At 47.5% G+C, this 25852-nt stretch overlaps 2 protein-coding genes across 2 annotated transcripts in view; one reads left to right on the forward strand and one right to left on the reverse strand.

Moving 5' to 3' along the window:
• The first annotated feature begins 3 nt into the window (after nucleotides 1–3).
• Ypel1 (yippee like 1) lies at nucleotides 4–24681 on the forward strand. The gene is made up of 5 exons (XM_021231441.2): nucleotides 4–151; nucleotides 15119–15398; nucleotides 18842–18885; nucleotides 19296–19404; nucleotides 22125–24681. Exons 2-5 carry the CDS (start codon nucleotides 15282–15284, stop codon nucleotides 22212–22214), a joined length of 360 nt encoding a protein of 119 aa, XP_021087100.2. The 5' UTR covers nucleotides 4–151; nucleotides 15119–15281; the 3' UTR covers nucleotides 22215–24681.
• Ppil2 (peptidylprolyl isomerase like 2) overlaps nucleotides 24319–25852 on the reverse strand; it is a 32172-nt gene continuing 30638 nt past the window's right edge. The window contains exon 21 of the mRNA XM_040751131.1: nucleotides 24319–24841. The gene's annotated coding sequence lies outside the window, so the exon portion shown is untranslated. The remainder of the gene's footprint in view (nucleotides 24842–25852) is intronic.

Genomic DNA, 25852 nt, shown 5'->3' on the forward strand with positions numbered 1-25852 from the left:
CGGCGGCAGGAAGATGCCTCGCGCGGGGCTGGGGCGCCAACGGCCGGAACGCGTTCCGGGCCGCACCGGGACCGCCTGAAAGCCGAGTCCGCGCCGACCGAGCCTGGGCCGGATGGGCGCTACGGACCGGGCCGCGGACCGCCGAGCGGCCGTGAGTACGGGCGGGCCCCAGGCGGGTGCTCTGCGGCGACCTGAGGATCGGCGGCTCCGGGAGGGCGGGGAAGCACCTGTTGGGCGTCGGCAGGCGGGGCGGGAGCGCGGAGGACGCGTTGACTTTTTGTTCAGATTTTCCGGTGTGTTGGTATTTGGTTCATTTCGTTTTGGAAGACAACACAAAACCCCGGTCTTTTGATTTTTTTTAACACCCCTTTCTCCCTATTGTTTTTCTCTACCTTAAAAAAATGGGAAAGGAAATGAATGCAGAAGATACCACCAATAAAGGATTGTTAAGTAAGGGGTGGCATTTTCGAGTTGCCTGTACGACAATAACTAAAAGGAATCGTCCTCATTGTTTACCACTTGTGACTCTAGGCTTTATTCATGCAAATTGCCCACAGTAGCAACAAAATAAGATATCCTCTCCGCAATACCGATATAAATGCTCATCTTTGACGTCCCTATCATGTGCTGAGCTTTAGGATGAAAAGCAGGCAGAATTCTGATTTGGATGGATGATAGACGTTGAAAATACCATATTCCATCCCAAGAGCTTTCTAATTCAGTTGCCGCCTTTTGAGTATCCAAAATTATTTACCTTAATCTGATGTGTCTCGGCCAAGAATTGTACACACCTGCCCCTTGCTCTGCTAAACTACTCAGGTCCCAAGGCTAGGCTTACCTCCTCTGAGGAACCCATGCTCACTCATCCCGTTACCTCTGCACATTTGTAGGTGTGTTAACCAATGTTTGCCGTGGACCTGCCTCCCCCTCCCCGGGAGCTGTTGTCCTGTGACATCAAACATATGCTGGTCCTGGGGGTGGGGGGTTGTGCATGTGTATAGTGGGATAGAAATACATACATACATGTATTTGTTAATGCTTTCCTGCATGTATGTATGTTTGCCATGTGTGTACCTGGTGCCTACAGAGGCCAGAAGAGGGTATCACATCCCCTAGAACTGAAGTTACAGACGGTTGTGAGCCACCATGTGGATGCTGGGAACCCTACCAGGGTCATCCACGAGAGCAACAAATCCTTTAAAATACCAAGCCATCTCTCCAGCCAGTGTTTGCGGGCTCCTAAAAAGACAGGGTGGCGTATTTGAAGAATGCTGCTACCAGGCTCTCTAGGCCTTTGTGTTCCTGACCAGTGCCTATGTAGTTATTATGTCTTCTTAAGGATTAGAGCAAATTCCTGCCTCACCACAGACATGTATAGTGCAGACATGTGAAACACACACACACACACACACACACACACACACACACGTAACTGAACAATGTTAGTGACCAATCTGAATAATAGTCTGTCTTTGGTTCAGAGCCTCATGCATTCTAGGCAGGTGCTCTATCACAGCTTACCCACAGCTCCAATTTTGTTAATAAGCTTATTTTAGAATAATTTTAGAATGACATAATGTCATAGAAGAGCTGTGGGTGTGGCTCAGTGGTAGAACATGTGTTGAGCACGTGTGAGGCCCTTGGTTCCATACCTACTAAACACACAAATCAAAAGTTTCCAGCTGCCAGGTGGTAGGGGCACACACCTTTAATCCCAGCACTCAGGAGGCAGAGGCAGGTAGATCTCTGTGACTTTGAGGCCTGTCTGGGTCTACAGAGTGAGTTCCAGAACAGGCTCCAAAGCTACACAGAGAAACCCTGTCTCCAAAACACAAACACACAAACAAAAAGGAGAAGCAGGGATGGAGAACAGGATGCAAGTCTGGGTGGCCAACAGAGGCCTGATAACTGCCCTGGACATTTCAAATATAAAGAAGCAGCTTGTTCGCAGGTACACGAAACCCAGTCTGACTCATACTAGGCAAGTTGGGTGGGATTTAGCAAAAACAGGTGAGGGAAAGCCCTGAGGAGGTGGAGAGCTAAGGGTTCTAGGGAAGGCAGTATGAGATAGAATCAGATAGGAGATCCATTTTGTCCCCCAGGATAACTTCCTGTTACAACTCAATGCCTGGACCCTGCACACTACCAGCAGGCATATGTGGAGTGAGAATCCTTGAATGTTTGATTATGTTTTATTTAGTATGTAAGGAAATAAAGTTGTTTAGCTAGGCCAAGCACTCAGGAAGCAGAGGCAGAGATCTGAGTTCTAGGCCAGCCTGGTCTACTTAGTTAGTTCCTGGTCAGTCAATCACAGCAAGACTCTGTTCTTTAAAAAAATTAGTTTAGCCAGGCATGGTGGCAGGATGCGGAATTCAAGGTTATCCTTGGCTATATATGGAACTTTAGGCCAACCTGGGCTACATGAGATCCTGTCTAAAAACAACAAAATAAAGGGCTGGAGAAACGGCTTAGTGGTTAAAAGTGCAGACTGCTCTTGTAGAAGAACCAAGTTTGATTCATAGCACCTCATGAGGCAGCTCCAGCTCCAGGTGGTCTGATAGCCCTGACTTACCCACCAAGTGCTCACACTCATAATTAAAAGGAGGTCTTTAAAGCTCTCAGCTGTGTTTCTCCTCTCCAGCTGTCTATTTGAGGAACCCAGGCAGCTAGCTTTCTGCTGGCCTGTGTCTGGCCAGAGCTGTGTAGAGCTTTCTTGTTGGTGACAGAAGGGAACAGGATGTGCTGTGACACCTTCGACAAGAAAAGCTGGTTGCACACACATCAGCAGCAGCCATTGTTGTGCTTGAGCCTGGCAGAAGATGAGGGATTGATGGAAGAGGTGTCTAGAGCGTTGCTGTGGAGGGGCCAGATCCCCCGAAGTCCCGAGAGAGGAGGAGACACAGGGCATTTTGTCTTGGGGCCACCGTCTAGACTGCTGTGCCTGAAGGGCAGGAGAAAGCTTGCTTCTCATCCCGTGATTCAAGTAGGAAACATGGAGAAGAAGAAAGAAGTAGGTGCTGCTGGGGGCCAGCTACAGCAACACTGGCTGTTTGAATCTTTCCAAGCTTGTGAGTGTAGGTACTGTGCTTGCTTGGCATCAAAATATAAAGGTGCAGGGCCAGCAAGATGACTAAGCAGCAAAGACACCTGCCATCAACCCTGACAACCTGAGTTTGGTTCCTGAGACCCACACAGTGGATAGAGACCACCTCAGCATTGCCCTCTGACCACATGTGAGGTGCACGCGCGCGCGCACACACACCCACACACACTCAGGACAAGCAGGCTGTCCTCACTGCAGCCTCAAGCCCCATCTCAGCGGTGTCTCTTACACATGAGGGCACTTGCAGACTCTCAAACTTAGGGTGTTTTCTAATTTGTTGTCATTACAAGGGAATGTTGTGACTGCTTGTATCCAATTGTTTTGCAAATGTAAACTCCCTCAATGGACCAACCACTCTAGTACAGAGACATACATCCAGAAATGTTCTAGGTGAAACCTCTCCCCTTTCCCCAGAGTCCTCCTATGTTATCCATCCTGGCTTCAAATTCTTAGGCTCAATAGGTCTTCCTGCCTCAGTCTTCTGAGTCGCAAGTGAAATTATGGAATGACCCAAGTCCACCTGCTTGTTAGTGGCAGTTGTAGAGCCTTTAAGCCAGGCTGTGGAGACTGCTGGGCGCAGTTCAAGGTGTGAGGCAGGTGGTGGTGCACACCATTAATCCCAGCAGAGGGAGGCAGAGGCAGGCAGAGCCCTGTGAGTTCTAGGTCAGCCTTTCTACACAGCAAGTTGCAGGCCAGCCACAGCTCTGTAGTGAGTGAGGGGGGAGATACATGGCCTGCTGGAGAGGTACCAAGGCTCACACTTCAAACCATTGGACCTCAAGAGCCACTGGGCTTTCTTTTGTTCCTCAGTGTCTGGCACAGTGTGGACACGATGAGCCTGATCCACCAACTCTCAAAGTGTGCTTATTTTAGGTGAGAAACTTCTGGAACCCGGCATACTGGTTTGCTAAGAAAAAGGGAAAAAGGAGAAAAAAGCAACAACCAAAACCTGTCTGTTGTGCAGGCAGATGTCTTCCACACTCAGGAACTCAGGAACTTCTGGTGATGGTCACGACTCACCTGGCAGACTGGCCAGCATTTGCTTCCCAGTCACATCACCGTGGCTCGCTGCTTAGACCTTGCAGGGTTTCCCAATGTGTCGCTTCTGATTAAAAGCCAATTAAGTTGACACACATACACCATGTCAGGGATGGCTGCGGTCAGGCCTGTTGCTGGGCAAAGATTAGAGTTGCGAGATGACCTGAAGTTTGTATGAGGCAGCTACAGACCAAGTCCATTAGGAGCTGCTCTGGGGACTGTGACAGACACATAGGACGTTAGATTGGGATTAATGGAAGTGATGTGGAAATAAGAAAGCCAGGCATCTCCAGAAACGGAACTGAAGGGCTGCCATCTTTAGAAGCAGAGACTACACACATGGTGTGGGGGTCTTGGGCTTTACAGGATGGAAAAGGGAACTTTGGGGATGGAATTGTCCACGTGCAGGCCAGGTCCCTGCAGTCTGGAAGTGGTAGACACCAGTAGGTTTGGTGCAGGGTCTCCTGACCAGGTGCCATCAGTCAAGTCAGCTTCCCTGAGGCTTGTGGGTCATTAACCCTTCACAGCCGCTTCAGGTAAGGACACCTTGAGAGCAGGGCCACATAGTGACGGCCTCTGCCATAGTCTGCTTTCTGTTGTCATGATAAACACTGTGACCAAAAGCGACTTGAGAAGGACAGGGTGTGCTGCATCTTCCAGGCCATACTCCGTCACTGAGGGAAGTCACGGCAGTAACCACTGAAGACTGCTGCTCACTGATCTTCTCACTCTCTGCTCATGAGCAGCTAGATTTTACCTAGTCTTTGTTTTATGTGTGTGGGTGTTTTGCCTGCATGTTTGTCTATGCACATATGTGTAGGTTCTGGGGAGGTCAGAAGAGGGCATCAGATCCCCTGGAACTGGGGTTACAGGTCAGTGTGAACCCAGAAACTGAGCCCAGGTCCTCTGCAAGAGCAGCAAATGTTCTTACTCATTGTACCATCTCTCCAGCCCTCTGCTTGAAATGTTTAATTCATTCTGGACCCAAGCTATTTTAACAGTAAGCTAAGGACCTTGAATCTATATAGATGAGACTACTTCCTGCAATCCCCAGAGACTGATCTGTTAAGCCCTGGTGTTTTGGAGGACTATGGTCCTCAACCTAGGGAAGTGTGTGTCAGGATGAGAGGGGTCCATGTCATGCCAAGCCACCCACCAGCCCTTCAGAAGCTGCATTTTCCTTGGTGAGTCTCATGGCCACCTTGTCTGTCTGTCTGTCTGTCTGTCTGTCTGTCTGTCTGCCCGTCTGTCCGTCTGTGCACATGAATGCAGGTTCCTACAGAAGCCAGAGTTCCCCTTGCAGCCATAGTTACAGGTGCATTTGAGCCACCCCACACAGATGCTGGGAATTGAACCCAGGTCCTCTGAAAACATAGTACACACCTCTCCAGCCCTGTCGTCTTTTATTACCTGTATCTTGTGTCTTCTTAAATCATTTCAGTTTTAATTTCTTCTGTATTAAGCACATAATACATATGAGCATTGTAACTCAAACATGGGCGCCCTCATGAAGGCTCTGGCCTTGGCATCTCCACTCTTAGGTTGGAGCTGTGTCTCTTGTGAACTATGTCTACAGATTTTGCTTGCTGATGTAATCTGAAACCTTGAACTTTTAATGCATTTATGATTAATATTAACATTGATGTATAATTTAGGTTTAAATCTTCTTTATTTGTGATTTCTATTCCTTTTGTTGTTTCCTCCCTTGAGTGCTTCTAAACAGATAATTTTTTATCATTCTTATTTCTCTTAATGGATTTGGGAGTTATTCACTTCAGTTTTATACTTATATAAGTTTCATTTACCCTTTATCAGATTCAGAACTTCGTTTATAATGACATTTTGGTTACCAGTGTGCCACATATATGTTGACTCCCCTACAACCATCTGCCTAGTGTGTACAAGGACATCTAGTAATATTTGCACAACAACGAAATCCTCTGATCTCACATTTCTCGGAAACATATCTGTAATTAAACAGTACTGTCTTTGGAGGGCCTCAAGGACTGCAGTTTCCACTTCAGCTGTCTCCTCATTTACTGCTGTCCTCTGTTGCAGTCGGATCTCTTTAAGACGCTACATGTTGCTTGTCCACATAGGCCATTTTGTTTTCTACCTGTAGTTTTGAGTATGAAGTTTAGGCTGTATGTACAGTTGCTTTCTTCTCTAGAGCCATATCCTTGAACTTCCTTTACTAATATTTTACTACAATAACTTTTAGATTGTGTAACAATCTTTTGTTTTTTGTTAGAGGGTGGTAAGGAGAACAGATGTTTTGTTGGGTAGTCCAGGCTGGCCCAGAACTCAAAATCCTCCTGCTTCAGCCCTCAAATTGCTGGGACTAAAGATGTGAGCCTATACCTAATTCTTTTTTTTTTTTTTTTTTTTTGGTTTTTGGAGACAGGATTTCTCTGTGGCTTTAGAGACTGTTCTGGAACTAGCTCTTGTAGACCAGGCTAGTCTCGAACTCACGGAGATCTGCCTGCTTCTGCCTCCCGAGTGCTGGGATTAAAGGCGTGCACCACCAACGCCCGGCTATACCTAATTTTTTGTAAAAGTGAATTGGTTCTGTTTCAGGAGTTGCTGGGGTTTGAGCCCATCTGATCCCATCTAGAAAGACTACTGCATATAAAGCTCTAGGATAGCAGCTAATGTAAAAATCTTTGTTGTTGTTGTGGTTTGTTTGTCTTTTGGTTTTGGGTTTTTTGTTTTTGTTTTTGAGACAGGGTTTCTCTGTGACCCTGGCTGTCCTGGAACTCACTCTGTAGACCAGGCTGGCCTCAAACTCAGATCCGCCTGCCTCTGCCTCCCGAGTGCTGGGATTGATGGTGTGCATCACCACGTCTGGCTGTCTGCAAAGTCTTGTTGACACCCTCTTTCGCACTGTTTGGGTTTCAGTTTACTGTGGAAGCACTTCTGGTCATCAGTCCTCTCCCCCATTACTGGACATGTTTATGACCTTTTTGTCTGTTTTCTTTGGTGTTCTTCAGTTTCCCCGTTCTATGTCTAATCATGATTTTATTTTTGTTTTTCCTGCTTGGAATTTAGCCCAGATACTTCTTCAGTCTGTCTCTTGAGTTCTGGAAATTCATCATTAATTTCTCTGACTCATTTTCAGTTCTGAGTCTCTCTTCATCTTCATCCCATTGTATTAATGGGGTTTACTTCTAGTTGTTTATACCAACTGCTAAATCTGCAGGGTCATTTTCCCTCTTTTGCTAGTTGTGTAATCTCTGTAAAGGGCTATAGGTAAGAGCTCCTTCCCGTGTACATGGCCTGAGATGAGGGCTCTGTGAGTCTCCACTTGTCTTTGCCTGTGCTGCTGCTTTTTTCATGACAGCCTGCCATGCTAGACTAGTGTTCTACCACCCTGAGCCTTACCCTAGCCCACCTGGCTTTGTTTTGTTATACTGTACTCTTTTCTAATGTTTAAGATCACATTTATGATTTGATTGCTTGGGAATTGGGGTGTGCCTCAAGAGAAGGTCAGAGGGAGACTTTTGGGAGTTGGTTCCTTCCTACTGCCCTGAGGACCCTGGTGATCCATCTCAGGCCACCATGCTCTGTGGCAAGTACCTTTGCCCACTGAGCCATCTGGCCAGCCCATTATATGTTCTTCCTGTGAGGATTTCTCAGGACTGGAAATCCTAACTTTCTCCAAACTAGATGTGTGCTTCTACCTGCCTCTGCCAGGTGCCTTAGGGACTTGCAGCAAAAACCCATCTGCTGGGAGTCCCTGAAACCCTCTGACTGATGGAATTAGGGGCTGTGATCCACAAGAGGGCCGTGCTGTGATTACTGCCTCTGTGGTGAGCACATCTGCAGGCAGCCTTCAGCTTGCAGAGAGATGCCCATGGTGCTAGGTTCTGCCAAATGCTTCTAGGGCAAGAACAACTACCATGCTCAGCCAAGACTTCTGGGGTCAGCTGTGTAAAACAACAACAAAAAATCCAAGAACTATTTTATTTGACGAGTATTTTCAGTACTTCTCCATGGCAATGTGTGATTGATCATAGTTTTAGAGTGGAAGTTAACTTTTTCTTTTCTTTTTTTGTTGTTGTTTTCTTGAGACAGAGTTTCACTGTGTAGTCCTGCCTGTCCTGAAACTCACTCTGTAAACCAGGTTGGACTTGAACTCTGCCTCCTGAGTGCTGGTATTAAAGGCATGCATCACTACTGCCCAGTGGAAGTTGAAGTTTTGTTTTTTCGAGACAGGATTTCTCTGTGGCTTTGGAGGCTGTCCTGGAACTAGCTCTTGTAGACCAGACTGGTCTCAAACTCAGAGATCCACCTGCCTCTGCCTCCCAAGTGCTGGGATTAAAGGCGTGCACCACCACTGCCCGGCAACTTTTGATATATTAAACAATCTATTTTTCACTTACTTTTTAAATGTGTGAGTGTCTGTCTCCATGTACACCTGCATGTCAGAGAGGGCATCAGATCCCACTGCAGGTGACTGTGAGCCACCATGTGGTTACTGGGAATTTAACTCAGGACCTCTAGAAGAGCAACCAGTGCCCTTAACAGCTGAGCCCTCTCTCCAGCCCCATTTACTTTCATCTTTAAAAAAAGATTATCTTTTTAATTATGTGTATATGTATATGGTTGTGCGAATGTGAATAGCAAGTGCCTATAGAGACTAGAGGGCTTGGGTCCCCTGGGACTGGAGTTGCAGCTCTGAGCCTCCTGACACAGGTGCTGGGAACCACACTTGGGCCCTCTGCAAACTCTCATACTACTCTCCAGACAGGGTCTCTCTGTGTAGCCCTGACTGTCCTGGAACTTGCTCTGTAGACCAGGCTGGCCTCAAACTCAGAGATCCTCCTGCCTCTGCCTCCTGAGTGCTGGGATTAAAGACATGCACCACCACACCTGGTCTTCTATTCATTGTTCTGAAACAGGTCTGTCCTTGAACTGTGGGCTTTTCCATGGGTACCAGGGATCTGAATTCAAGACCTCATGCTTCTGAGTAAAGGACAAAGACACTTTGCTGACTGAACCATCTCCCCAACAATAGGTGTGTAGTATGTTGATAGGTTACAGTGTGTCGATAGGTGTGTAGTATGTTGATAGGTGTGTAGTATGTCAATAGGTGTGTAGTATGTCGATAGGTTACAGTGTGTCGATAGGTTACAGTATGTCGATAGGTGTGTAGTATGTCAATAGGTGTGTAGTATGTCAATAGGTGTGTAGTATGTCAATAGGTGTGTAGTATGTCAATAGGTGTGTAGTATGTCAATAGGTGTGTAGTATGTCAATAGGTGTGTAGTATGTCAATAGGTGTGTAGTATGTCAATAGGTGTGCAGTATGTCGATAGGTGTGCAGTATGTCGATAGGTGTGTAGTATGTCAGTAGGTGTGCAGTATGTTGATAGGTTACAGTGTGTCGATAGGTGTGTAGTGTGTCAATAGGAGTGTAGTATGTCGATAGGTGTGTAGTATGTCGATAGGTGTGTAGTATGTCGATAGGTTACAGTGTGTCAGTAGGTGTGTAGTATGTCAATAGGTGTGTAGTATGTCAATAGGTGTGTAGTATGTCAGTAGGTGTGCAGTATGTTGATAGGTGTGTAGTATGTTGATAGGTTACAGTATGTCAATAGGTGTGTAGTATGTTGATAGGTTACAGTATGTTGATAGGTGTGCAGTATGTCAATAGGTGTGCAGTATGTCAACAGGTGTGTAGTATGTCAATAGGTGTGTAGTATGTTGATAGGTTACAGTATGTCAATAGGTGTGTAGTATGTCAATAGGTTACAGTATGTCAATAGGTGTGTAGTATGTCAATAGGTGTGTAGTATGTCGATAGGTGTGTAGTATGTCGATAGGTGTGCAGTATGTCGATAGGTGTGTAGTATGTTGATAGGTTACAGTATGTCAATAGGTGTGTAGTATGTCAATAGGTTACAGTATGTCAATAGGTGTGTAGTATGTCAATAGGTTACAGTATGTCAATAGGTGTGTAGTATGTCAATAGGTGTGCAGTATGTCGATAGGTGTGTAGTATGTCGATAGGTGTGCAGTATGTTGATAGATGTGTAGTATGTTGATAGGTGTGTAGTATGTTGATAGATGTATAGTATGTCGATAGGTGTGTAGTATGTCAATAGGTGTGCAGTATGTTGATAGGTTACAGTGTGTCAATAGGTGTGTAGTATGTCAATAGGTGTGTAGTATGTCGATAGGTGTGTAGTATGTCGATAGGTGTGTAGTATGTTGATAGGTTACAGTATGTTGATAGGTTACAGTATGTCAATAGGTGTGTAGTATGTCAATAGGTGTGCAGTATGTCGATAGGTGTGTAGTATGTCGATAGGTGTGCAGTATGTTGATAGGTGTGTAGTATGTTGATAGGTGTGTAGTATGTTGATAGATGTATAGTATGTCAATAGGTGTGTAGTATGTCAATAGGTGTGCAGTATGTTGATAGGTTACAGTGTGTCAATAGGTTACAGTATGTCAATAGGTGTGTAGTATGTTGATAGGTGTGTAGTATGTTGATAGGTTACAGTATGTCAGTAGGTGTGTAGTATGCCAATAGGTGTGCAGTATGTTGATAGGTGTGTAGTATGTTGACAGGTTACAGTATGTTGATAGGTTACAGTATGTCAATAGGTGTGTAGTATGTTGATAGGTGTATAGTATGTTGATAGGTTACAGTATGTTGATAGGTGTGTAGTATGTTGATAGGTGTATAGTATGTTGATAGGTTACAGTATGTTGATAGGTGTGTAGTATGTTGATAGGTGTGTAGTATGTTGATAGGTTGCAGTATGTTGACAGATTTTGTTTTCCGTCTAGCTAGAATTTTCTTTTGGAGAACTTAAAACTCATTACTGAATGTACACACATATAGGCATATGTGTGTTTATATGACACAATACTCATTCATCTGTTATCTGAGTAGGTTTTCTGGAGTTCATAGCTTGCATGCACGTGTAAGATGCAGCATTCAGCATTATACTGCTCATAATGTATCTGACACAAAGGGGAGGCCATGAGAGGGCTGCTCAGGACTTCCGCTGGACCAGAGCCACTGGCATTTCATTTTAAAGCAATGATCCCATCCGGATGTTGGCTTGCATCTACAAGTCCCCCACAGGTCACCAGGTCCCCAGCTGGTGGTACTCTTTGGGAGGTTGTGGGTTCTACCTGGAGGAAGTGGGGAGGCCTTTGAAGGTGACATCCTCTTCTTGTTTTGGCTTGCTGTCTCTGCTTCCTGGTCCACTGCCATTATACCCTCCCTGTCACAAAGAACTGAAACCCCTCAAAATTGTAAGTTGAGATGAACCACTTCCTTTAAGTGGTTTCTTTCATACCGACATAGAAGCAACTACTATAGTTGTCCATAGTTACACGGCTGTGGTCTCTGCTTTGGCTAACCAGGCAGGGCAAACCACAGCTTGTCCCCAAACATCTCTCTGCCAGGAGGCAATGACATGTCCACCCTACAGTTGTTTGTGGTCTGTTTTGGTCCCCACAATGTGTCATGTGCCGTATAGTATACATGAACAAAGCATCAACAACTAATAAAGGGTAGAAGAAGAAATCAACCACTTCAAGGCCAAGTTGAAGAAAACGAAGACACAGGATAAGAATAACCTATTAACCAAAGACCACTGAGGCTAGTGATGCTTCCGGTGAACCAGGCCCGTTCCCCGCCATTGTCTCTAAGGCTCCGTAGTGTGGAGTCGCATGCAAGGAAGCCATAGGCACACGCTGCACTGGGAACCCAGCACTCTATGCAGACACGTCTCTGAGGGGACCCCATGCTGGCTTCCAGGTTGTTCAGCTTGCCTTAGAGTTTATAGAAACTTGGTTGTATGGATACAACTGTAATGGAAATGAATAAGACCTCATGAAAGGGAAGACCCTGGAGAGATGCCATAGAAGAGAACCCGTATCTTACAGTCTCCTGTGAGCGGCCAGCTGGAAGCAATGCTGTCACATGCTGTCTTACACCTGCCAGGGGAAAGAACACAAAATGTTGCCTAATCAGCAGACAGGATGAAGAGTATTAGGAGCTGACCCACTGTTAGGTGTCCCTGGCCCCTTCACTCCCAGGGCTGACCAGTGACACACCTGTTGTCTACCAAAGACAAGCATCCATGGTGGCGCTGTGCCCTGAGCAGTCTGAGGGCTGCTGCACACCTACAAGCTACCATGAGCACTCACGGCACAGTCGCCCAACGAAACGCAAGCTGCCATATTATCATGGTAGTGTCTCCACAGCACGGCTTGGAAGGCACAGTGGTGTCGCACACTTGGGGCCACACACAGGACATAGCTGTCATAATGGATAAACCACCACCACCGCCACATTAGGTGGTGTCTAGATGGGAGGCTGCGGAAGGGCGCACGCAGTTACCCAATGGTATTGAAAAAGACTGGAATGGAAGGCAGCCTGGGACAACTTGAGATGCCTCTGTCTGCTGGAACAGTGAACTCTGGGCTGGAGACAGAGGTGACAGAGTCTGCAGGCAGCTTCTACCAGGCCTCCCAGAAGCTTGCCAGCCCCCCGTCTCCCCCCTGGGCCTGTGCTCTGTTGGACCCACCCTGATAGCTTCATCTTAACTTCGTTACTCACTGAGCCATCTTGACAGCTCCTTTTCTTTTTTTAAAAGGCCCATTTGGAAGCTGGGCATAGTAAGTTCATGCCTGAAATCCCAGCTAGTGCTTAGGAGACTGGGTAAAGGCGAACAGATTTGAGGCCAACATGAGCTATGTAGAAAGACAAAGTTTTAAACAAAATGCTGGGGAGTGAAGGTCTTGGATGTGGGTTCAAAGCATCACAGCATGAAGCGCATTCGCTGGATTGTTGGAAATGAGGCGTGTACTAGGAAGGCTGTTGATGCTGTAGAAAGAAAACAGGATGTTGGGGACTCTAGAGTGCCGGACCCAAGGGCAGACAGCGTGGGGGAGGGGAGCTCTGAGAGAGGAGTGAGACCCACACGGCAGAAGTAGGTCTCTTCTTGTAGCTCTCTGGGGATGGAGCCTGCAGCCAGGTCCTGAGCAGGGCACAAGGAAGGATGGGCAGCTGCGTGGGTGACTAGCAGTGTCCTGTAACTGCATCCTAACATCACATTCTTAAGGGCACAGGACATGTGACACACGCTATAATCCCAACACCAGAGACAGAGACTCACAGGTCCCTGTAGCTTGCTAGCTTAGCCTGACTGACAAGCTCCAGGCCACCAAAGGACCCTGTTTCATACAAGGAGGCCTGGTGAGATGGCTCAGCAGGTAAGAGCTCTTGCTGTACAAGACTGAAAATCTGAGTCCGTCTCTGGAACCTACGGAAAGCCAGATGGATCAGCACCTGTTTAATTACAGCCCTTCTGTGGTGAGATGAGAGCTCTGATAACTGTTTTATTTGCACTAATAAACAAGGACCTGTGAACATATCAAATCATATGCATCACACCACACAGAACCCCTCACTTGTGACCATAAAGAACCCTGGGGACGGGGGTATGGCAGGCACACTGACTCATCTGGTCACATGGATACACCTCAAGGACCCCACACTCCAGCTCCGGTGCAGTCTCTCCCACCTATGGTGACTGGCACAGCCCGTAAGCCAGGCCTGCCTGTGACAGCCTTGCACCTGGACAGTTCTACACCCATCGGTTATAGGGCTGGTCTGGTCCCTAGAGACTTCACTTTTTGTTTGTTTTTTGAGGCAGAGTCTCACAAAGTAGCCCTGGCTGGCCTGGAGCTCGCACTGTAGACCAGGCTGTCCTTGAACTCAGATCTGCCTGCCTCTGCCTCCTGAGTGCTGGGACTAAAGATGTGTACCACCACACTGGGCCAGACCATTCTTTCTGCCTGTGAGTTCTCTGCCTCTGAATTCTGTGAGTCAGTCTTTCTGAATCATTCTGAAACCTGTACCTTTACAAATATTTAAAATAATGTGGAAAATAGAATGTGTGCTCTGGGAGGTAATATTCACAGTTAAGATCAGAGATCTGGGAAGATGGCTCTGAGGAAAGTCTTACTGCGAGCATGAGGACATACACAAGGTCAGAGCAGAAGAGGAGCTGGGGAGATGGCTGGAAGGATAAAAGGCTTGCACAGGCATGAGGCTGACATCCAAACCCTAGAGCACAAACAGCTGGATATGGCATCAGATGCTTGTACTGGGGGAGCAGAGAAAGGATCCCCAGGCCAGCCAGTCTAGCCAAACCTAAGTTCCCAAGGTGACCTGGCAACTAAAAGCACTTGCCACACAGTCTTGACAACCTGCATTGAAATCCTTAGAACCACAGTGGAAGGAGAGAATTGACCCCTGAAAGTTACCATTTGCCCTCATGTACACACACACAGGCACACACACACACATGTGGGCACCCACTCATGTGTGTGTGCATGCGCGCACACACACACAGTGATAATTTTTTCAAATGAGATGAAGAAGGGTTGAGAATGACACCAAATATTGATCCCCAGCACATGTACCTACACACACAAACATATGTACATACATACATTGCATTTACTCATATACAGAAATTGGAATAAAAAACCCTTTAATCAGCAATGAGCATACTACCAAGTAAAATCAGGGTTACTTGGCACAGTGCAGCCAACAACTTTCTGTGTTGTGCAGAGGCACAAACGTGCTTGTCTCTGTTCGTGAAACACATGCTTACAGCATTAGGTGCACATGCAAAGGCGGCTCTCAGAGGAGAATGAGGCAGGAGGATTAAGACCAGTCTGGGCTACAGAGTGAGACCCTGCCTGAAAAAAGCAGAACCTCAAGACAAAAGAGATCTTGGGCAGAGGATATAGCTCAGTGACCGGCTTGTGCTTCCTATGCACAAGACCCTGGTCTTGACTCCTAGCACTGCAAAATAGGATGGAAGGGGTTAGAACTTTAGCTTTTAGGCCTGCTCCTGTTTAAATTACCTGAGCCCTAGCATACCTCCTCACGTGTCTGCTGCTGTTGTATAAACCAGAGCCTGTCTGATTTGTTCGCAGGTCGTACTGCTTTTCTCTCGCCCCAGTGTGTGGACACCACCACACGCCCTCCAGACCAGCAACGGCTCTTGCGTGTATTGCCCAGTGTTTCTGTCAGAGAGTCCGACAGAGCCATAGATCCTCCAGTGCTGGCCTGGAGCTGAGTCACGAGCGCCCAGCAGACATGGTGAAAATGACCAAGTCCAAAACTTTCCAGGCTTATCTGCCACACTGTCACAGAACTTACAGCTGTATCCACTGCAGAGCCCATCTGGCCAATCACGATGAGCTCATCTCCAAGGCAAGTGATCTGGATTCGAAACTGATAAAACAAGGCTCGAATGCCTCTAGTCCCAGCACTGGGAGGCAGAGCAAGAGGATCTCTGTAAGTTCAAGGCCAACCTGGTCTACAGAGTAAGACCCTACCTCAAAAAGAAAAAGAAAGTCATAAGGTAATGACAGGCAGAACTGGTTGGGAATGACAGGGCTTTGGTGACTTGGTGACAATTTCTGTTAAGATTGTCACTTGAGCCAGTAGTGAGAGTAAGGGACCATGTACGACCATTTTTCCTTCAGCATGCCAGGCATATCCATCATAGAAAGGGGCACAAAAGAAGTTTGAAAAGTGATTTTGACATTAGCTGTTTAGAAGCTTGCTAGAAAAGGAGTGATTTGAAACTTATCCATAGCATCAAGTAAGCATTTCAAGTTGGAAGATGCCACAAATAAAATTCTTAAAGATATACAGACTCCCAAGAGGTACGAAACCTTCATCTGAGCTGGTGGTTGGTGGTGGTGAGGGTGACTTTTAGCTTTGTGTTCCTGCAACAAGGATACCTGAGAAAATCAGCCTAAGAAAAGAGGAATTTGTCTTTGGTTTCAGAGTTTCCCTGCGTGTCCAGGCATCCCAAGCATGTGGCAGAGGACGATGGAAGGCAAAGAGGAGGAGACTGGTGTTGCAGCAGCCTCCAAGGCTTGCCTGCGGTCACCTAACTCCCTTCCACTGGTCCCCACCTCCTCATGGTTCCCGCGCCTGCCAGTAGCAGCACATTCAGGATCCAGATAACAGTGACAGCCATGGCAAACGCTCTACTTTGGCGGGCTTTCTGCTTAGGGCTTAGTGAAACTGAGGAGCACATGTCATGAGAGTAGTTTCCAGCACGCTGGGAACTAGAGCCACCTCCGCGAGTCTCTGGGCACACATTTGTCACTTAACAAGGAAGCCTCTGGTCCATAGAAACCCCTCCCTTCTTAAAAAAATGGTCTCACTATGCAGCCCAGGCTGACCTCAGACTCAGAGATCCACCTGCCTCTGTCTCCTGGGTGCTGGGATTAAAGTTGTACTCCAGCACATGTGTCCCTCCCGCACAGTGGACTCTCGGGTGTGCTCCAGCACATCTGGTCCTTCGCACAGTGGACTCTCTGGTGTGCTCCAGCACATCTGGTCCTTCTGCACAGCTGACTCTCGGGTGTGCTCCAACACATCTGGTCCTTCGCACAGCTGACTCTCCGGTGTGCTCCAGCACAGCTGGTCCTTCTGCACAGCTGACTCTCTGGTGTGCTCCAGCACATCTGGTCCTTCTGCACAGCTGACTCTCGGGTGTGCTCCAGCACATCTGGTCCTTCTGCACAGCTGACTCTCGGGTGTGCTCCAACACATCTGGTCCTTCGCACAGCTGACTCTCGGGTGTGCTCCAGCACATCTGGTCCTTCTGCACAGCTGACTCTCGGGTGTGCTCCAGCACATCTGGTCCTTCTGCACAGCTGACTCTCTGGTGTGCTCCAGCAATCTGGTCCTTCACACAGCTGACTCTTGGGTGTGCTCATGTCTCCAGTCACCTCAGATGACTTGTGCTACAGAGTAACTGTGTTTCCTGAGTCATCACTCTCCAGCTGTCCTTCATAAACTGCTCTGTCACTGAGGAAAGCCTTATGGAAAGCGGAGGGCTTACAGAAGTTGCAAGCAAAGAATTTAAGGCTGAGGGGTGTGTAAAAAATATCTAGAGATGAGTGTTAGTTAAACTGAAAAGAGAACACAGAATAATACTCTTAGTCCTAGAAAATTGCTTTAGGAGATACTCCTTTTAAGCCTGAAATCTGTATTTTATTTATTTAGTTTGTTTTTTTCTCTGTGCAGCCCTGGCTGTCCTGCAACTCACTTTGTAGACCAGGCTGGCCTCAAATTCAGATCCATCTGCTGCTCTGTTTCCTAAATGGGATTAAAGACATTCACCACTCTGCCTGGCTGAAATCTGTATTTTAAAGTCAAACTCTGGGTGGGCTGGGACGTATCGACATGGCAGAGAGCTTGTGAGGTGCCCAGCCTTATGTTTTTGTTGTTGGTGGTGGCTTGTTTTTGTTTGTTTGTTTTTTTTTTTTTTTTAATGAGACAGGGTTTCTCTGTATTGTTTCGGAGGCTATCGGTCCAGCCCGGCCTCGAACTCACAGAGATCCGCCTGCCTCTGCCTCCCAAGTGCTGGGATTAAAGGCATGCGCCACCACCGCCCGGCCTGTGTGGGAATATTGAACCCCTGGGTGTAGGTGTCCTCAGAGGTCAGAGTTGTTGGATCCCCTGGAGCTAGAGTTGCAGGGTTGAGAGCAACCCAAAGTGGCTGGGGGAACCCCCTCAGGTCCTCTGTAAAGGCGATGTGTGCTTTTAGCTGCTAAGCCATGTCTCCATTTCCTTCCCCCGTTTGTAGCTGGGCTTCTCTGCCGGGCCTCAGTACACCATGACTCAGCCTCCCAAGTAGCTCAGCTACAGTCACAGAATGTGACTTTGTTACCAGTTTTTCTGAGGCAGGGTCTAGTCATATAGCCCTTCCTGGCTGCTTGGAGCTTGAAATGTGGGCCAGGCTGGCCTTAAACCTATGGTAGCCATCCTGCCTCTGCTCCCAAGGACTGGAATTAAAGACTTTTTTTTCTTCTTTATTGTCACTTTTGAAAAAGTACAGAAACCTCAACTTGTCCCCTAATACCTGAAGATAGGTAATAAGGTGGCCAGAGAGATGGCCCAGGGTTACAAAGTGCTTACCACTCTGCAGAGGGCCTGAATTGGGTTCCCAGCACCAACATGATGGCTTACAACTTCCTTCAACTCCAGTTCAAAGGGGTCCGGTACCCTTTTCTGACTTCCAAGGGCTCGTTCATGCACATGGTGTAACCCAGACACACAAACCCACACACATACACACACACACACACACACACACACACACACACACACACACACACACACACACGCAGAGTAAGTTTAAACAAAGACGAGAAAAGAACATGTTTATCTATAGGACCCCTAGAGTCCCTGAGGGCAGCCATGTGAGCATACAGAGCCTACTCTACTGTGTAAAGCTGATTTGCAGTGATTTTCTCTTAACTGTTATCCAGGCCAATCTTGAACCTAAGTTGAAGCATTTCTCCTACCTGAGTGTTTGTAACTGGGGCTGCAGGAAGTCCCAGTTGTAGCTCTGGTGTGCTGTGAGTTGATAGTGCAGACAATTGCACAATGATACCCCACCTTCTTGCGGATGAAGTCTAGATGCAGAATTGTCATTTGAAATTGGAAGGCAGTGTCTGTCGTGTCTTTTGTAACCTGTCCCAGAAGATGCACAATCCACAGAGCTTTAGGAATTGCACTTGTGGGGTGATTGGTGGCCAAAGTGACTGCACCTCTCCTCCAGCATCCCAGAAAGCAGAGCCTTCAGTGTCTTGCCTGACCCCCTGCTAACACCTTCTTCTTCTTTGCAGTCTTTTCAGGGGAGTCAGGGGCGAGCCTACCTCTTCAACTCTGTGTGAGTACGTGCTGTACTGGTGTGCCTGACTCTTGGCCTGTTTGGTGGTTAGGAGCTGGGGTTGTAGCTGAGCTGCACAGTGCCTTGATCATGGGAAGAATCTAGCCTCCTGCATGTTTTGAAAGCACAGTTGTGTCTGAGAGTTTAGCCTCCAAGCCTGACCCTTTAAGATCCCCTTGGTGGGCTGGGTGTGGCTCGGTAGTAGAGTGATTGCTCAGCATGTGGGAGGCCCTAGGTTTCATCCTGAACACAAGAAAAAAAAAAGTTCCCTCTTGTTAAAGTGGGGGTAGGAGAGCAGAAACGCCTGTGATGATGTGGGAATTCTGTTTCTGGTACACTTAATGATGTGGGGGAGGGGGAAGGGGACTGAGCAAGGGGACCCCCAGCACAGTCACCCTGTGTCTTGACAGGGTGAATGTGGGCTGTGGCCCCGCTGAGGAAAGAGTCCTTCTGACTGGGCTGCATGCAGTGGCTGACATCTACTGTGAGAACTGCAAGACCACACTCGGGTGGAAATACGTGAGTATCTGGGCCTGGAGAGGGATGGTAATATGAGGACACTGCAGGTTCTCATGGGAACACAGCTCAGCCGGTAGTGCTTCAAAGGTGTGCACAAAGCTTCCGTCCCCACAGCTTCATAACACCCGTCCTGGAGCCAGCCACATGGCTCAGCAGGTAAAAGCGCCTGCCACCAAGTCTGAGAGACAGCCAGGGTCTGACCCCTGGATCCACACGGGGAAGAGAGAACCGGATCTTGCCACTTTTCCTTTGAGTGCCACAGAACACACATGCACAAACACACATGCATTCCCGTGTGTGTGTTCGTGTGTGTGTATGTGTGAGACAGTTGTACACTTTTGTGTGTATGTTCCTGTGTGTGTGTGTAAAGTGCACACTTCTGTATGTTCCTGTGTGTATGAAGTACACAGTTTTGTATGCATGTTCCCGGGTGTGTGTGATGTGCACACTTCTGTGTGTTCCCATGTGTGTGTGCCATTATACATGTTCCCATGTGTGTGAAGTATACACTTCTGTATGCATGTTCCCATGTATATGTGTGACGTGCACACTTCTGTATGCATGTTCCCATGTGTGTGACATGCACACTTCTGTATGCATGTTCCCATGTGTGTGTGTGACGTGCACACTTCTGTATGCACGTTCCCATCTTTATACCTGGAAGCCAGAACCTGATGTCCAATATCTCCCCAGTCTCTGCTTAACTTTCTAAGGCAGTGTCTTCCCAAGTGCAGAACTGATTCTGATGGTCTTCAGTCTGCCTCCCAGGCCCTGTGACTACAGGCAGTTATCACATCTGACCTGCTCTTACATGGGACTTAGGGAACCAAACTGTAGTCCTCATGCTTGTGTGGACAGCATTTTATCCACTGAACAGCCCTGTGTCTTCTTTTGACTTCTGGATTCTCATAGGACATGGTGGCCTGCTCTTTCCTTGAATTCCTGAGTCTTCCAAACTCCTCACGAATGGCAAAGAGCCAGACACAACCCCACAAAGCATTGGCTTTGGGAAACCCAGCCCCTCACCTGGTTGGCCCTGTGTCTCCAAGTCCCCTTTGTCCTCCCTTGTAGTAATCATGCTGCTACTGCTATGTACTGCTGGGACTCCTGAACCAGTCACCAGGACTCATCTCACACGTGTCTCCAGGACCTCACCAAGCCACATGCTATAAAATGCTAAGGGAGCATTCACAGCCGTACTCCATAAAGCATCTGCTCTTGGGCTGGGAAGATGATTCACTTGGGAACGTGCTTGCTATCCAAGCAAGAGGACAAGTTCAGATTAGTGTCACATATTTGTAAAAGGCCAGGTGGGACAGCGTATGTCCATAGCCCCAGTGGTGAGGAGACAAACAGGTGACTGGCCAGTCAACCCAGCTGAGTTAGTGAGCCCTAGGTTCTCAAAAAACAAAGTGAAGGGGCTGGGGAGACAGCTCAAGGGCTAAAAGCACCGGCTGCTCTTCCAGAGGACCCGGGTTCAAATCCCAGCAACCTATAATGGGATCGGATGCTTTCTCTGGTATGCAGGTATACATTAGGGCACTCATACATGAAATATAAGCAAATTTTAAAAAATTTACTGGGTGGTGGTGGTGGTACACACCTTTCATCCCAGCACTTGAGAGACAGAAGTAGGTGGATCTCTGTGAGTTCAAGGCCAGTCTGATCTACAGAGTGAGTTCCAGGACAGGCTTCAAAGCAATACAGAGAAATCCTGTCTCAAAAAAAAAAAAAAAGAAAAAGAAAAAAAGAAAGAATAAAAGAAAAGAAAAGGAACACTAACTGCTCTAACAGAGAACCCAGTTCAATTCTCAGCACCCACATAGGGCAGACAGCTCACAAGTTCCAGGGGGATCCAGAGCCGCCTTCTGGCCTCCATGGGAACTGCATGTGCATGATGCACAGACATGTGTGCAAAGGAGACATACAGGGACACACCCACACAGTGAGAATAACATCGCCGGGCGGTGGTGGCACACGCCTTTAATCCCAGCACTCGGGAGGCAGAGGCAGGCGGATCTCTGTGAGTTCGAGGTCGGGCTGGACCGATAGCCTCCAAAACAATACAGAGAAACCCTGTCTCGTAAAAACCAAAAAAAAAAAAAAAAAAAAAAAAGAATAACATCAGCCAATCAAATCAAATAGAGAGCTGGCAGCATGGCTCAGCAGATGAGATCAGGCCTGATGACCTGAGTTTCCTCTGAAGAACCCATGATGGAAGGAGAAAAGACTCCCAACTGCTGTTCTCTGGCCTCCACACACATGCTATGACATGCCTGCCTCCCCACAGTAATAACAAAACTTAAAAGTGGAGGGCAATCTAAACATCAGCCTCTGACACACACGCACGTACACACACCCCAGCCTCACCTGTGAATGGCTGGCTGTTCCCATCACTCACCTCCACACACAGTCACTGCCACGTGAGCGGTGTTTGTGTTGCTGGGGATGGAGCTCAGAGCCACAGGCATAACAAACAGCACACACTGAGCTGCAGCCCCAGAAACAGGTTTGAGTTAACGTTGCTCCTGAGTGTGATGAGCCACTCAAAATCACCCACAGATCAGAACCAGGCCACAGATCCTCCTGGGCCTGGATCAGGGCACAGCTCAGAGAATGTCTGAGTGGAGATGCTACAAACTCCACTGTTTACCAAGAGTATAATAGAACAGGAGAATAAAAGTGTGTATTGAAACCTTCTCTCTGTTTTTCCCCTCAAGGAACATGCCTTTGAGAGCAGTCAGAAATACAAAGAAGGAAAGTTTATCATTGAACTTGCCCACATGATCAAAGACAATGGCTGGGAGTAGAGCGAAGAGGTCCACTCCTGCCGAGTACCGTTATAAAAGCTGAGTGTGGCGAAGGCCTGGCTTCTGGGGACAATACTTCTTGAACTTTGACCTCACAGGCCACCCCAGTTCAACACTTGGGGGCCTCTCTCTAGTCTGTTTACTGGGTAAGGTGCCCCTATCTGAGCTCCCTTCATGTACACTGTTGTTTCTGGAAGTTTGCATTCTTTTTCTAACTTCTTACATTCTAGAGAAAGAATTAACCAACTGACGACTCACCTGCCTAGTTAATAACTCTGTACATCTTCAACATAGTCTGTGTTTTCACCAAACCCAAAAAGGGTCACTCGCACAAGCAAGGCATAATGGCACTCAAGAATCTTCCAGAAATAGTAAACAGATTTACAGGTGAAACATATGGCTTTAAATCTGAAGGCAGCCACTAATAACAGTTAGAGAAGCTAAGGAAGAGAGACTCAGTGTGCTTTATTTAAGCCAACACCCCCATTCCCTCGTGTAGAAAGCCTGTGACTAGTGGCTAAGCATTCTGTCGCTAGGCCTACAGGAGGCTGCCACGGCACAGCAGCTCGTATGTGGGGCTGGTCCCTGACATAGAGCAGCAGGCTGAGGTTCATCTCACCCCTGGATGTACTTGAAATACATTAGTCATGCACACAGAGGCTGGAGCCAGCACGGGAAACTTGAGAACTTGAGATTTTCTGTGATAAAGGAAGAGCTTTCTCAGTATGGGAGTTGCCTTTCCTGCCTGGGATCACCTTATGACATGGGAGGGATCTGGGCCATCCCCCAGGTCCTACATCTCAGATTTTTAAGTCACAACCGGTAATCCTCCATGCATCTGCAGGGGATGGTCAGTTAGCAGAGGATGGAGGCCAGGCATTCCCAGATAAGTTTTGTGGTTCAACTTTCTGTACTGAACACAGAAGAGCAGGAAGGAGGCCTGGGAAGGCTAAGCACCACCGTAAGCTGGGTAAGCAGATGGGGAAAAGCTGCAGCTGCCGCCTGGGGTGTGCTTAGTCAAGAGCAGCTTCTAGTCCTCCCAACCCCAAACCTTCCAAGCCCAGATCCTCTGGCCAAGACAGGCACTTCTTCATCAGGCTGTTCCAGCTCCCTGCTCACTCCAAAGCCTACATTTTGGAGCCATGTCTTTACCTAAGTTTGGAAGCCTGCTAATACAAGAAATGCCTAGGCAGCAGAAGACATGCTTGCACGGTCTATGAGCCTCTGTGCCTGGTCCTGGCCAAAGCTGCTTTCTCCCCAGCTATGCCCCGGTTCCCTCTAGACTAACCCAAAGCAAGGTTACTCCACCCAGTAAGGTAACTGCTGAAGTCCAGCATAGGCAGCTAGTCCGTGTGAAATCTAGCAGGCCCAGACTCCATCCTTGTCTAGAATAAACACTAGCCACAGTCAGCACCCAGGCTGGTTCTCAGTACTCTTGCCAGTGGGAATGTGGCTGCTGAGGCTGGGAGACCAATGTCACCTCAGGAAAGGTGAGGGCACGCTGAATATATATATATATATATGTATATCCCCATGAATGCTTCACGTAAGTTGAAGAGCCCAGAGTCCTTCTGACCAGTTTTTGTATATACTAAGATTATATCTACAGCTTTTTATGTTCTGGGCATGCTTTCTGCCCTGCTACTTGAGCACTTTTTGTATTGTCTTTTGTGATAGCATTGACTGGAAATTTTTTGCCAGTACCCTGACTTATTTTGTATTGGGGGGTAATGGATATCAAAACTTTTATGGAGTTTTTTGGATTTTGTGTTGGCCTTCTGTGATATACAAACTTTTTAAAGCAAAAGAACTGACCATGAGCTGGCTTCAGGGGAAGTGACATGACTCCACAAGCAGATGTGCTGATAAACTGTGAGACTACCCACCTTCTTCAGTTTCTACAGCGTCGTTCTGTGACGATGCTGACATGCTTTCTTCAGAGCAGTGGGAGGTGGCACCAGGTCACAAACACTACTGCTTTAGAATTGTGGGTTATTTTGTTGCTGTCTTGTTAGCATATTCATAGTATTTTTATACCTTAATGCTTATTCTCGATGGCATCAGTTGGGTATTTGAAAAGATCAGAAATGAGATTTTCTTTTTCTTTAAAAAAGTCCTTTATTTTCTGATGACCTCATCAGGCAGTTTTTAAAACCCAAGTGTTAGTACTGTCTAAAAAACTACCATTTAAGCTCTGGACAAGGCGTGGAAATGCAAGCCCTGGCGGGGCCCGTCCTCTATCCTGGATGGCAAGCATGGAGGAGGATGCAGCTGTTCTTGGGACAAGTATAGGCTCTGGGTAAGGCTGACTGGACAGTGACCTGGAAGCAACTGGGAGTTCACCATGAGTAGCATGACCACCAAGCTCAAGCATACACAGTGCCCTTGGCCTCCCTGTCCCTGGCAAAACTGTCGCCCTTGGAGTCTTGTCTGTGAAGGATAGAAATAAAGCTGCTGTTGTCAACAAGGTTTCCAGAGTGCACGCTGTCTTGGAGGGATAACCACACTTTCTTGCAGCATCCACTGAGAACAAAGGATGTGTCAGGGTTTCAGAGCCCTTGAGGAGCCAGGCTTCTGGGAGTCTGGTGCTTCTCTGACACCAGCTTGTAGGACCTTGTAAGTGTGGCCTGAGAAAAGTATGAGAATGCAGTCAGACACTGCTGTCTGTCCAGAGAGTCCTTGACTTTTTAAACAAAGTCTCACCATCTATTTTTTTTTTTTTTACTTTAGGGGACAGTTATGTGGCCTTGACAGGCCTAGATGTGCAATGACCCTCCTTCCTCTACTTCCCAAGACTGAGACTACAGGTGCAGTGTCACTGTGTCTGCCCCCCCCCATGACCTGTCACAGCACAGGCATCAACAGAGGGTCCTGAAAGGATAGAGGAGGGCAGGGTGGAAGGATAACATGGCAGGTGGCTTAGTGGGCTAGGCTGGAGAAGTGTAGCTGGCCTATGAACAATCAACAGATCACATTCTTGCCTCAAGAACAGCCAGTGATGAACAGCAGTCACACCCTGAGATCATGCACAGCAGAAGGGGAAGGCAGGGCAATCAGGACAGATGCTGTCCGTCTCCCAGAAATACAAAAGGCTTGGGGTATGCTTTTAACATCAGAGTTGAAAAGAAGTACAAGGCTGTATTCTAGAACCAAGAACTTCTGAGATTTTGTGGATACAAGGTTTGGGGCAAGATAGGAAAAAAATAAGAGCCTAAGTTACAAACAATATAAATGTGACATGCTCTAAGGAGTGATGGCCCAAGGGCAAGAGAGCCCTAGACAGGCTGAACATGAAGTGATTAGTGCCAGAGAATACAGTGACATGGCACTGCCTGCAGAGGGGACAATCTGCCCACACTTCTGAAGAGCAGCTGGGGAAAGCCAGCACAGGTTCAAGACGGAAGGCAAAGCAATGAAGAACAGAAGGCTCTAAGCTGCCTGGACATAGAAAAGCCAATGGCAAAACCCTTTTCAGGGTAGAGGCAACTGTCCTGGAATCAAAAGGGGTCGGTAAGTCAGGCACAGCACACCCCTTTAACCCTAGCACTTGGGGAGGTAGAGGCAGGTGAATCTCTGAGTTCAAGGCCAGCCTGGTATACAGAGTGAATTTCAGGACAGTCAAGGATACACAGACCCTG

The sequence above is a fragment of the Mesocricetus auratus genome, unplaced genomic scaffold (assembly GCF_017639785.1).
Source record: "Mesocricetus auratus isolate SY011 unplaced genomic scaffold, BCM_Maur_2.0 Super-Scaffold_100008, whole genome shotgun sequence".
Classification (NCBI taxonomy): domain Eukaryota; kingdom Metazoa; phylum Chordata; class Mammalia; order Rodentia; family Cricetidae; genus Mesocricetus; species Mesocricetus auratus.